The sequence below is a fragment of the Physella acuta genome, unplaced genomic scaffold (genome assembly GCF_028476545.2).
Source record: "Physella acuta isolate Inbredline_101_S28 unplaced genomic scaffold, ASM2847654v3 ptg001534l, whole genome shotgun sequence".
NCBI lineage: Eukaryota > Metazoa > Mollusca > Gastropoda > Physidae > Physella > Physella acuta.
The window spans coordinates 351346-364136 of record NW_026733049.1 but is presented as its reverse complement, the minus strand read 5'-3'; the positions used below and the strand labels follow the sequence as shown (position 1 = coordinate 364136).

Sequence of the window (12791 nt, the reverse complement as noted above, 5' to 3'; positions counted from 1 at the left end):
TTTTAAGCTTTGTCTTCAATCAAAACAACCTAATTTTATTATTAATTTATAAAACTAGGGTTGTTTTTTGTTTTTTTAAAATAGATTTTCCATGGCCACAACGAGCTATTTTTGTTGTGATTTTAAATCTTTTAACTTGTTCAATTTAAAAAATTAATGTGTAAAAAAAACATACAACAAAAATGTGAGTAGCCTAGTTATGCTTACCTTTTTTGTTCCACGAGTTTCAGCACAGGACTCTATAGTCTTTCCAGGCTTCCAGTCCTTAGGGCGGGGCTGGCACAGCACATGCAGCAAGGATATGCTGAAGGCCAGGGCTAGAGCCTCAGCCACATCATCACAGTGCTCATCCACCTGGTGCAAAATTTCATCAGAGCAGTTACAAATTTAGAACTTCATTAACTCACAATCTTTAGTCATGTTACAATTGTATACTCTTATACAGGCTTTTGTCATGGCAGTGACAGTTGTGTATATTTTAAATTTTTTGATGGCAGTGATTACCTACAATAACCATTTGCACATGATTTATGCCAATAATTACTTACCGTGACAATACACTATAATTACTGCCAGTAATTATTTATTATAACAATTTGCTCCTGATTGATGCCATTAATTACTTACAAAGAAAATTTTCTCTGATTGATGCCATTAATTACTTAAGACAATTAGTTCTGATTGATGTCATTATTTTCCATGAAAATTTGCTCTGATTAACGCCATTAATTACTTATGACAATTAGCTCTGGGTGGTGCCATTAATTACTGACAATAGCTTGGTCTGATTGATGTCATTAATTACTTACAAAGAAAAGTTTCTCTGATTGATGCCATTAATTACTTAAGACAATTAGTTCTGATTGATGCCATTAATAGCTTACCATGACAACTCCTGCCTTGAGGTCAATGCTAACCCCAGCAACACTTAACGTGTAAATGGAACGGTCATATGAGAGCACGACTTCTTGAAGATCTCGTTCTTTCATTCTCCAGATCTTCACATGCAGAGTTCCAGCATTTCCATGCACACCTCTCCTGCCAGCCCTACCTGGGGTACCTGTACAATTTACAGTTTTGTAAATTTACTTTTGAAGAGTGGATAAAACCTTTCACTTTTCAACAAGCTTCAATAAATTTTTCAAGCCAAAATTAATCAAAGCAGCAAAATAATAAAGCTTCCCATTTTAATTTTCTAAAGTCAAAGTAATTTTTAACCTATTGAACCCATGGTACCGCTATTTTTGTCAGTCTTAAATCTTTGTACCCTAACAGAATGATAAATCGCTCTAGGACACCTTAACCCAGATCAACAGTCCGTACATAAAAATGCTAAATTAAAAAAGCACGTAACTAAAACTGTTTGACTTGTGGTATGCTCCTGTCATGGCTGTTCCCACAAACTAATTTTTTTGTTCTGTTTTTCATTTGCAATGTACAATGAAAAGAGACTATTTAAAAATTCCAATAATTGGCTTTCTGCTTGTCTACACCTACATGTGTCTGAAAGAGGGATCTACCTGCATACTAAGTAGTAATATTGGCAATAATTCATGTACAAGGTTAATTAAATTAACAAAATTAACTTTGATGTTATACTTGTAATCTTTTTTTTTTACTGAGAGTCTATTGCTCAAAGGGTATGGGGATTTTCGAGTCAGAAGCTAAGGGTTCAAAAGGTTAAACCAAACTTAACCAAAGCAGCAGGTTGATAAAACTTTTCATTTTAAAAAACTATAAACAACTTAATTATTAAAAAAAAAATCTTACTGTCTACTCCAGCAACCCCTCGAGTTTGACCTATCCATCTACCAACCACTGCAGCCCAATCCCCTGAGTGGTTCTTGATAAGAACTGCCCTGTCAGCTGCTCTTGGGTTCAAGGTCACACACTGTTTTCTTTTTTCTACCTGGTTAAGATAAGGCATTCACACATCAGCATTGATTCAAATTACCTTTTCTTAGGTGAGTGGTTAGTAAGTTTTAGAAATAAAAATTAAAACTAATTACAGTTTATGTGTTTCCATGTTCAAAGCAAAAATGTTGCTGTAACTCCACTGCATTAGTTTACCAATAATTAAATAATTTTTTTTTTAAATTACATGAAAAAAATAGAGAAATTACACTTTAATATGTATTCAAAGTGATTTAAAATCAATATTAAAAAGCTTTTGTTTAAAATTTAATTTGATTTAAGGCAGCACTTAAACTTTCTATGAAAATATAACTCTTAGACATTATAAATTGACTTGCTTGAATGGGGGTCGGCAACTGGTCAGTGCCCACTAAATGACCAACAGCCACCATTTTGTCCTGGTAAAATACATGTACAGCTGACTGAAGCAATGGCTGGGAGTGGATCAGGCGACATGTGAACAATGGCACTCCTCTGTGGTTAGTCACCCTGAAACAAATTTTAATCAAATTAAAATGAAATAGATGCAAACCTTTTAATTAAAGAAAGTGTTGGTAAATTCATAAAGAGACATATCAACAGCATTTATTTTTCAAAAGTACCCTGTATTTAGTTATCTAAATTTGATTACCTCCCCTTTCATTATAATGACTATTTCAGGGAGAGAATGCAGTTTTTGCTTACTTGTGAGATGCCACTTCACACCAGTTTTCTGCCCCAGGTGGTAGACGTGGGAGAGGGATAGGACCCCACATACTTTCTAAGTGCTCTGGTATGACAGCTCTCTCATACAGGCCTGCCTTCAGGTACAATAATAAGGGTCCCTTCTTCACTGGGCCAATGTTGACTTTAAAGTCTATCTGTTAAATTATTTTTTAAAAGAAAGAAAAAGAAAAAGAAAGGTATAATAAAATGTATTTCTAATAGGAACAGAGTCTCTTCCAGGCAAAATATATACTTTTAACACTTTTAACAGTGTGTGTGTGTCTCCCCCCCCCCCCCCCCCCCCCCCAAAATTTCAAGTGCCCCCCCCCTCCGGAGAAAAAAGTCTGGAAGAAACAACACTGAATAGGAATCAACTAAAAAAAAGAAAATATCAGTTTAATTATACATAAGTAGAGGTGAGTGCTTGATTTTTTAAAAAAATCCCCCCCCCCCATTTCAAATGAAAACTTGTGAAGGTATTAAATATTTATTCTTTTAATGTAAAAAAAGTTTTTTTAAATATAATTTTTTAACATCGTCCACAGTGTTATAAAAAGTCATGAGGCACCTTATGTTCATGACTCCTATTTCTGTTTTTATTTGATGCAAAGATACTAATTATATACAAATAAAGGCACCAAAATTTTATTATCAGGAGCATTGCTGTTTAAATGTAGACATTTTTGTGTACAGGTTACAAGTTTTGTGATAGTCACAGAATGTAACAATAGTGTTAATATAAAAACAAGGACATTGACCCAACCTACCTCCTCACAAAAAACCCTCCTTGGACCCCGTTCCTCTATGCGGATTTTATAAATCGATGCATAAACAGGCTCTGGTCCAATAAAATCCCAATAAAGGCGGATATGTTGAACTGGAGACCACTTTGCAGTTTGTCTACAAAAAAGTTAATAAAAACAATATGGTAAAAACTTGACCTTAAAGTTCCGGTGCTGGGTGGTGATAAGCTCCTGCGTGGACCTCTGTCCAAAAGGGATGGCTTCAAGCACTGGCAGCATGTCAAAGGTGGTGCTCATGATAGTTACTTCTGAGTCTGGGCCAAAGAAGCCCCAACCAACCACATCTAGCAGGCTGAACATCAAGCAGTTTACAGAGCGGGTATTGAAGTTCACATGGAAAAGTGACTTGCTCTGCCAAACTTTTTTGGGGCCTTTGAGGGTTGAGATGAGCTTCTCCTGTATAAAAAATATAATAATTCATATGAGGCCATCTTTTGGAAGTAACATAAAAACAGTCTTTTAAAAAATGACAAGCTTAGTTGATGGATGGGGGAAGTAGTATGAATTTTTTTTTCTATTTAGAGCTCTAAAAGTAAAGGTCATTATTCAGCCTAGAGGTGGTCTAGGGCATTTAAAAGGCCTGAGAAACTCTTTTCCCTTCATTATAAATGTATGTAAAAAAAAATCAAAGGAAAGGAAACAAAACATGTATTACCAATTTTTTAAAGAAATGTATTAAATATTATTGCTAAAATAAAAATCAAGTACTTCTGCTAACAAATGTAAAGCCAACAAAAAAAAACATCAAATTTCTTTCTAAAATGTTGACTGAGTCTGGCTAGTATATTAATTTCAATTACATTTACAAAAACAGTTTTCAAAAATGTGAAATTATGGCTTACATTCTGTTTCTAAAATTACCTTTTTTTACTGTCTCGTATATACGAAGTATAAGGAAAGTATTGTAATCGTGCAAAAACAAAAATCGAGATTTTTACAAATCTCAACGTTTTACACCTCACTGAGGTCTGTGTGTCTGTGTGTCTGTCTGTGTGTGTGTGTGTGTGTCTGTCCGTGTGTAAACACGATTACTTGAGTAGGGCCTACCCTTACAGCTAGGTTGATGAAATTTCATATATAAGTATTTTGTCAAAATCGTAGTTCCTGATCAACTTTTGAATGATTCCCGATAACCGGAAGTGGTACTTTTCCTACTTTGAATTTTTCAAAAGCCTATAACTGGAGTACTATTTCAGATAAATGAAATTTCACATGTAAGTAAAATATCTAATTCTCTACCTTCTGTTAAATTTTGAGTAATTTCCGTTGCCCAGAAGTAGTAAATTTCGCTACTTCCGATTTCTCAAAAAACTAATGTAAATTTTTAAAGTACTAATAATATTGCGCACTATTATGCATTTTTTTATTTGGCGTTTACTTGGTGTGCAATTCTTTTGTCTACGAGATTTTATTCTATTTTTAAAACTTAAAGTATTTAAAATGGATTAAAAATCATGTCTATAGCCCAAGTTCCCATCCCCCGTTATTTTATATAAGAATATTTGAGAAAGTTTTGGGGAGATCACTCACGGTTTATTTAAAATGCAAAAGTGTGACTTCACACTATCTGCCTATCTAAATTCCCCCCCCCCCCCCCTTCAAAGCCAAAGTCAAGAAACTTCAAAGTCAAGAAACATGAACTCTGATTCATCTGCCCAATAGATCACTAGGTCTAAATAGGACACACCCAAGATTTGAGAAAATTGTACCTGCTTTGAATTGACTGCAGTGGACACACTCAAGCGAGGCTTGCCTATGGTGGCTGGAGATGCTTTCATCTCCACTCTTTCAAAAGCTAGGTTTGATATTCTGGTTCTCATCAGCATGATTTCTTCTGGCTTGATTGTTTGCAGCTTTCCTACTGGGTTCTCTCCCCTGTACATGGCTCCAAATAAGGCAAAGTTCTCAGAAAACACTTCTTTCCAAGCCTGATATGGGATGAATTTACCAATTATTATTTAACATTTTATCCACTGTTCAAACTTTGATCCAAGTTCCTCGAAGAAGTAGAACATAAAATATTACTTACTTTAATAAAGCTGTTTAAAAAAAATTACTCTGGAAGCGAGTAGAATTTAAATCATCAAAACTCTGCATGCTTGATGCTTATTTAAAGTGTCATTAAGGAAAAAGTAAAATTGATTCTTTGTTATTACTTCTACAGGGTAATGCTTCTGTATTTTTATTATTTCTATCTGTTATTACTCTTACAGGGTTATGCTACTGCAGTCTAGTGCTATTTCTATGTAATCTGTTTTATGTTAATAAAATTAAATTATGAAAAATGGTGATTTGTTAAATCTTTAATAAATCAGTTACAAGACCAGATAAGCACATAATTACTAAAAATACTAATATAAATCATGAATCTTGATCAATCATTAATTCTTTGATCAAATCTTGAACCCACCCAGCTATGATGGGTCCTAGTGAAGAGTATTGATAGTCATCTTAACCTTTTATATGTATTATTACATTACATCATTGCTCTGTAAAACTTAAATAATCTGAAAATGAAACATAAATATCAACATGGTGTGGTGAGTGTAAGCTAAAGACTCACTTCTCTTGTAGCCAAGTCAGAATTGTAAAGCTTGGATCCCTCATTCCGATCTGTGACACTGTCATCATGGTTAAAAATTTTATTGAACAACCTCTCCGTGTCCTCTTTGTAAGTCTTAGGGTAGAGCTGATGTGTGTGCCACATTAGATCAATGTCGTAACAGGGAACTATGAACATGTTTGGTCGCTGAGTCTTCAGGTACAGAAATTTTTTGTACCTGACAAGGGAACTCTCCAGAAACTTTTTATCTGTGTAGTGGGGCAGACTAACCTGGAGTTTAAAATGTAATGTTATACACTGTTAAATTAGCCAATGCTTCTTTAAACATGGAACCAAATTTCATGCAGTAAGTGAACAATAAATATATATTTATATTATATTAAAGAGCACATCTTACAAAAGATAGACTAATTTTTAAATAAAAATATCCGTTAATTAATTTTTTTTTTTTTAAAGTGAGTTTGAGTGTTTGAAACAATATAAAAGTGTGGGTTTCACAACTTGGGAAGCAACAGAGTACTTTTCATTTTTTTAAGAACCTGATCAGAAATGTAATTGAATTAATTGTTGAGTAAAACGGCTTTGAAGTTTTTTTTCAAGAAGAACAGATTAGATCTGAGGATACTTCATTTATGATAAATTGTGCCAGAAATGATTTTGTAATAAACTCTTTTAAAGAAAAACAGGATTAAAAAATTCTCCATCAATTTTTTTAAATGGCACAAAATGAATACAGTACCTGATAACCAAATTCTTTCTGCCGACCAGCAGCTTCTAGAATGTTGTAAGAGAAAGTTGTCTGCCCATTTTTATACTGCTGTATCAGAAATCCAGTGTTCAAATCCATTTCAAAAGGGTCATTAGGATATTCTTTCTCCCAAAGGCGCTTTGTTTCTTGCAACATCTTTGATCGTGTACTTTTATTTCTTTCTAAAGTGTGATCAACAATCACACCATCCAGTAACTAGGAATCATATAAGAAAAAGGAATAAACATTTCAATTTTAAAAAATATGTCAGTCCAGAAAGTATAAAATGTAAATCATTTATTTATTAGTTGAATTATAGTCTGCAGAATGACATACAAATAGTTCACTATCAATGCAAATGTTTAATAGAAAAAATATCTTGTTTTTTTTTAAATTTCTAATTTGCTAAAAAAAAAAAAGGAATGAATAAGAAAGATGTTTATGTTAAACTTACTCTGACACAATCGGCACAGTACGAGGCTGGTGACAGCATGTGACAGTGCCACACCCAGGCTATATCTAGCGGCGCTTCCAAAACCTTTTTCTTATGTTTAGCTGCCAGAGGTAACCAAAAGTACTGGTACCTATACAGTGCTTGACGCAAAAACCTTTCATCTCTCAAAACTGTATGCTTGTCACATTCTTCTAGAAACTGTAAATGATTGAGGGCCGATGCAACCAAGTCGATATTTATCGAAATGTCTGTGTATGATTTCATTTTCAAGCAGGGATATCAGTCACACATCCTACACAAGGTCTAGATTTTTGTAGTTCTCTAAAAAAAATTAATTAAATAAACAAATTGAAAAGAACATATTTAAAAAATGAAACTAACCTATTTTATGTGACTAAAGAACAACTGAAAACAAGTAGATCTAGATACATTTTATCAAAACCAAAGTACCTCTTTGTATAAAATAAATTAAAATGTACAACTATAAAAATGAACCCACCCTTACTATGAAATACGACATTGCAGCTGTGATTTTAATGAGCAAATATAATATGTATATAATAATGTACTATTATTAATAAGGCAATTAATTATAATTTTAGCCATCAGTGCTCGGGGACAAAAGGGTCAGTCATCTGAAATTTGTAGCCTCTCTGCTTGTTTATGTTAACCTTCTTCATAATTTCCCAGTTGAGTATAATCCACTTTTTGCCAGATGTTTCCTGGCATCACCTTCCAATGTTAGAATATAAACTTTATATTATAAAGAAATGAATTATTTCATTTAAATTTGATTTAAATCTATAGATCTACTTATTAAGATGTATGTTATGAAATGTATACAATTTTCTTTAAAAAACAACATAAATACAGTTGAACAGCCAAGTTTATAGCTGAATCATTTAAGTATCTTAAAGTGTGTGCATTTAATATGGTGTTGTGTTGACTAATAATGTATATAATTTGGTTTTTCTTATAGGTATTGGTAGCCTATGTTATTTTAAATCAGTGTTTCTTCCAGACTTTTTTCTCGGGGGGGGGGGGGGGCACTTGAAATTTTCGGGGGGGGGGGGGGGGGGGGGCGGTAGACTTTCTTTGGGGGGCGGACACTGTTAAAAGTATATATTTTCTATATAAATTATACAAATTTCATTTCGTTCGGGGGGGGGGGGGCGGTAAAAAAAATTTCGGGGGGGGGGGGGGGGGGGGGCTTCTTCTCTGGAAGAAACTCTGTTTTAAATGTGTCGGATTTTTAGCTAATTAGTTATTTCTTTGCTTTGTCACTAATATTGTTCTACGTGTAGTAAAGCACATTGCGTTTTGACCAATAACTATTTTATAAAATATTTTTCTCAAACAAGTATAACATTAAAATATATAGGCCTATAATTCAAGTGTAACAGGTACCAACTGCTAGTTCTGAAGTTAGTTTTGGAATTTAAGTTTAAAATTTTAACTATGGTGAAGTCTAATTTGAGACACAGGACTACTATTGTGAAAGGTACTGTTAAAAGGGAAGCAGATTCAATATATCAAATTGCTGAATCTCAGATCAAACAGGAAACAACCCATTACCGTAGTACACAGTAGCGTACGCAGGGGGGGAGCAGGGGGAGCGGCCGCTCCCCCTCTGGCCATTTTCAGCAAAGTGGCGCCTTTTTGGAAAATTTTTAAACTCAGAGTTTTACACAATGATATTTGTTAAAAAAATATTTTTGGTCGGCACATCTGTCTAAATCACAAGATTTCTTTTCATGCAGCAATTAAGCATTAATGTACTAGTCTAGTAGTGTCTACGTTTACAACACGTATTAACAGCTGCATCAGTTTGCCATTCTAAAAATAACCATTACGATGCATTGCAATGCTTAAAAAAACCTCTACGGGTAGTACCACTTGGCAAGAGGGGTGTTAAGTTTAAGTCAACTGTATAATGTATTTGCTTACGAATAATTGAATTAGAAAATGTTATACATGAAACTTCACACATAATTACTTTATATATACAGTTTGAATCGTGTGATTAATTTAAAAAAAAATACAATACAGAAACAAATACAACTGATGTGGCACCTCTATTTAAATTTACTTATGGGCAAACTGCGTAGCGGTGGGGCAATTTTGACAAGGTCAACAACGTCGTCACGATGAAGTAGTAGTATTCTTACAGTTTGGGCGATAGTGGTTAAGATTACAAATTATATGAAACAGTTACAACCCCCCTCCCCCATGGACCCTCTGTAAAAAAAAATATTGTTATAATACCACTGCTACAAATTTAAATCTATTTCTGAATCAGTATACACGTGTAATACATATGTATGTTTAGAACAGTCATCTAAAAACTGACGCTATGTTCACTCTGAGTTGGTTATCTCCCCCCCCCCCCCACACACCTCACCACCACAATTGTGTATAGCGACATTAATGTCACACCTAAGTATACACTGGGTTGGATAATTGACCTAAAGTGACCGGACAGTGGTGAATGAAGTTGAACCCACCCCTCCCCAACCCAACCCGAACTGATCTGTTAAGTACATGTAGAAAAACGCGTAATGATGTACCAAAGTACCATGCCGCCAGAAAATTAGCTTTTTAAACGTAAAACTCTGTGAATATTGTTTTTGCAATTACCAGTAAAAAGGTGTGTGAACAATACAGTGATCTAACCCATAGCTATCACTATGTTAAAAAATCATCTTTAAAGAACACAAAGAAGCAGTCGTTAATTAAAATATATGATCTGAACTAAAAAAGACCGGTATTTAGTTAAATGTAGGCTGTTATTCCGAATGTTATCCTATTAAATCTAAAAGTGTTGTTTTATACCAACTCTGATTTCAAATACTTTCATTATGCTTTACTACTTTAGCATTTATGGTGACGATATATTTAATTCTGATTACAGACAAAAATATTTTGTAAACCTGAATAGTGATAAATAACTTCAGTATATTTTAAAGTAATTATTTATTTGTTTTGTCATTTATAATAAAATGTGTAGATATATACATATTTATATTAAGAGAGTGATTATTTCTCCTATTTTACTTGTCTTAAATAATTTCCCAGGAATTATTATGTAAGAATTTTTTTTACAAGAATTACAAAACAGATTGTGTTACGTTCATTGTATTGTTTTTGGTTGTAGTGTGTGTATATTTTGTTTTTTTTTTTTTTGGTTTAGATTGATACAATTTATGATTTGTCGGCCTACATTGTGTGTTTTTTTCTTATTTCTTCAGAGTGCTACTTTCAATTTATTTTACATCATAGCGAAGTAATGACATACAGCTAGTAATTATATATATATATATATATATATATATATATATATATATATATATATATATATATATATATATATATATATATATATATAAAATACACGTATATAGAACGTGTTAAAAATTCGGCGCCTTTTTTTGCACTTTTCGCTCCCCCTACAACGAAAACCTGGATACGCCTCTGGTAGTACATTAAAAAAGGTTAGATTTAGGTTTCTGATTAGAATTGGGAGTTGTAGTATCAATATCTGTCATACTAATTTCATTATAATACTCTCTTTAAGGTTACCTCTAAATCCAAAGTCTAGACACTAAATGTTTAAACTAGACATTGGTATAACCTACTATAGAATCAAAGCCAAAGTGCACACTAAAATGTGGCCTACTATGTTATTGATACTAAACACTATTGACAGTCACTAAATTTTAAGTACAATATAATAGACCTACTGACTTATTTGATAACTGAATATTCCTGAATATTCCTACATTGACATCAAGACTCCACAACACAGAAATTACAGCAAATGTACAATAATAGGATGCAGATCTAAATGTATTGACTGCATACATTAAGTAACATGTGCAGAATAACAGGACTGGCAAGTATGGTAATGGAGAGTGTGTGGAAGGGAGATCCCCTTTTTGTAATAAGTTTTTGAGCTAGGAAGTTCAAAATAGGTCAAGCGTGTCTGTACTACCTTGTTCTCTTATAAATCTAAATCTACATGTAATAAATCCAACCTGCCTAACAAATTGAGCCTCTAGGGCGGCGTCACTAAAATAAAATTATTTAATAAAATTATAAGTTGAATAAGAGTGCTTGAATGAGTTTAGATAAAATGAAGCATTAGATAGACATTACTAAGTCACATAGACTAGATCGAAGCTATGCATAGTTGTAACGGATGACTGAACAAAATGGCCTATTTTTATGAGCTAGCTGACAACAGTGAGGAAAGCATATGGAGACGGAGGCAGGACTGTCATGGAGGACTGCCAGGAAATTGCCAGAGACCGACAAAAGTGGAGGGAGATTTTTTAGGCGGCAGCATGTGTCTTAGGCACAAAAAGGAAAAATATGATGATAACAACAGTGAACTGAAAAAATAAATTTAAGTTTATATTCTGCCATTCATCTCCAAGACACATGTGGCAGATTAAGTAGAATTTATTTGTTTAAATTAAATTACCATTTTTTTTAATGACCATGGCATATCATGAGATAGTGTGGTCAGTACTATGCCCAGCCACCTTAGCCAGGTACCCATCAGGGTTGGACTCTGGGATGTCATACAGACATATTTGATTAAAGGCAATGCAGCGGTATACCGCGTATACACTTACGACATGTATACTATACATTTCCAGAACACAAAGCCCGCCAAAGGTTATTTTTATCTGGAACAATTTTCTCCACAGAACATGTATACTTTAGCGTTCACACTTGCAGAACATGTTATACAACATTTTATAAAACAAGCATGACCTTTGACCTGGAGCGTCTGCTATATAGGCCCAGATAATTAAAATAAAGAGAAATCAAAGTAAAAAAAAAAAAAGATAGTGGGCACACAGGTTTTTTTTAAAAAAAGGAAAATGGTGTAGCCACGGTGCTTGCCAGAGCCGGCGTTAAGAATACGCGGGGCCTAGGGCCAACCATCAGCGCGGGGCCTGCTTTCTTCCATTATATATATATATATATATATGTATATATATATATATATATATATATATATATATATATATATATATATATATATATATATATATATATATATATATATATATATATATATATATATGTGTGTGTGTGTGTGTGTGTGTATATATATAGTCCTATATAATATGCATACACACTACACACATAATAACACATAAATGTTTTGGAGTCTATAAGACTTTAATAACAGATGTTTAGCTCTCCCACGTTTTAACCCAATGTTCTTAGTGTTTTTTTTTCTTGCTAAGATATTAAATCACTTTTGACAGATATGTAATTCATACCAAATCATTTAAGAAAATTCAATCACGTGCCAAATAATTAGGAAAATAAAGTTGTTTAAATTGTTTGTTGATGACTAATTGTTAATATAAAAGCATTGGCGTAGCGAGGGGGGGGGGGGGTGCGGACCGCACCGGTTGACACAATTTAGGGGTGGGGGGTGACACCAAGGCAAAAAAAATAGCAAAACATATACAAAAAATGATAGTTCCACTTTAAAAAGTGGTTAATTAGAGTGTTAAATAGTCTTTTAAGAGCAAATTTGATAAATTCCGACAAGGGTGGAGAGGGGGGGGGGGGGGTGGTGGT

The 12791-nt window shown here is 33.5% G+C and overlaps 1 protein-coding gene across 1 annotated transcript in view; it reads right to left on the bottom strand.

Moving 5' to 3' along the window:
- LOC131928710 (uncharacterized) overlaps positions 1 to 12791 on the bottom strand; it is a 46086-nt gene that overhangs the window by 850 nt on the left and 32445 nt on the right. The window contains exons 2-11 of the mRNA XM_059284796.1: positions 7188 to 7508; positions 6725 to 6949; positions 5986 to 6255; positions 5132 to 5350; positions 3561 to 3818; positions 2599 to 2774; positions 2249 to 2403; positions 1771 to 1905; positions 885 to 1060; positions 208 to 354 (exon numbers count right to left, since the gene is read on the bottom strand). Of these exons, the coding sequence (XP_059140779.1) occupies positions 208 to 354; positions 885 to 1060; positions 1771 to 1905; positions 2249 to 2403; positions 2599 to 2774; positions 3561 to 3818; positions 5132 to 5350; positions 5986 to 6255; positions 6725 to 6949; positions 7188 to 7451 (2025 nt within the window). The 5' untranslated portion in view covers positions 7452 to 7508. The remainder of the gene's footprint in view (positions 1 to 207; positions 355 to 884; positions 1061 to 1770; positions 1906 to 2248; positions 2404 to 2598; positions 2775 to 3560; positions 3819 to 5131; positions 5351 to 5985; positions 6256 to 6724; positions 6950 to 7187; positions 7509 to 12791) is intronic.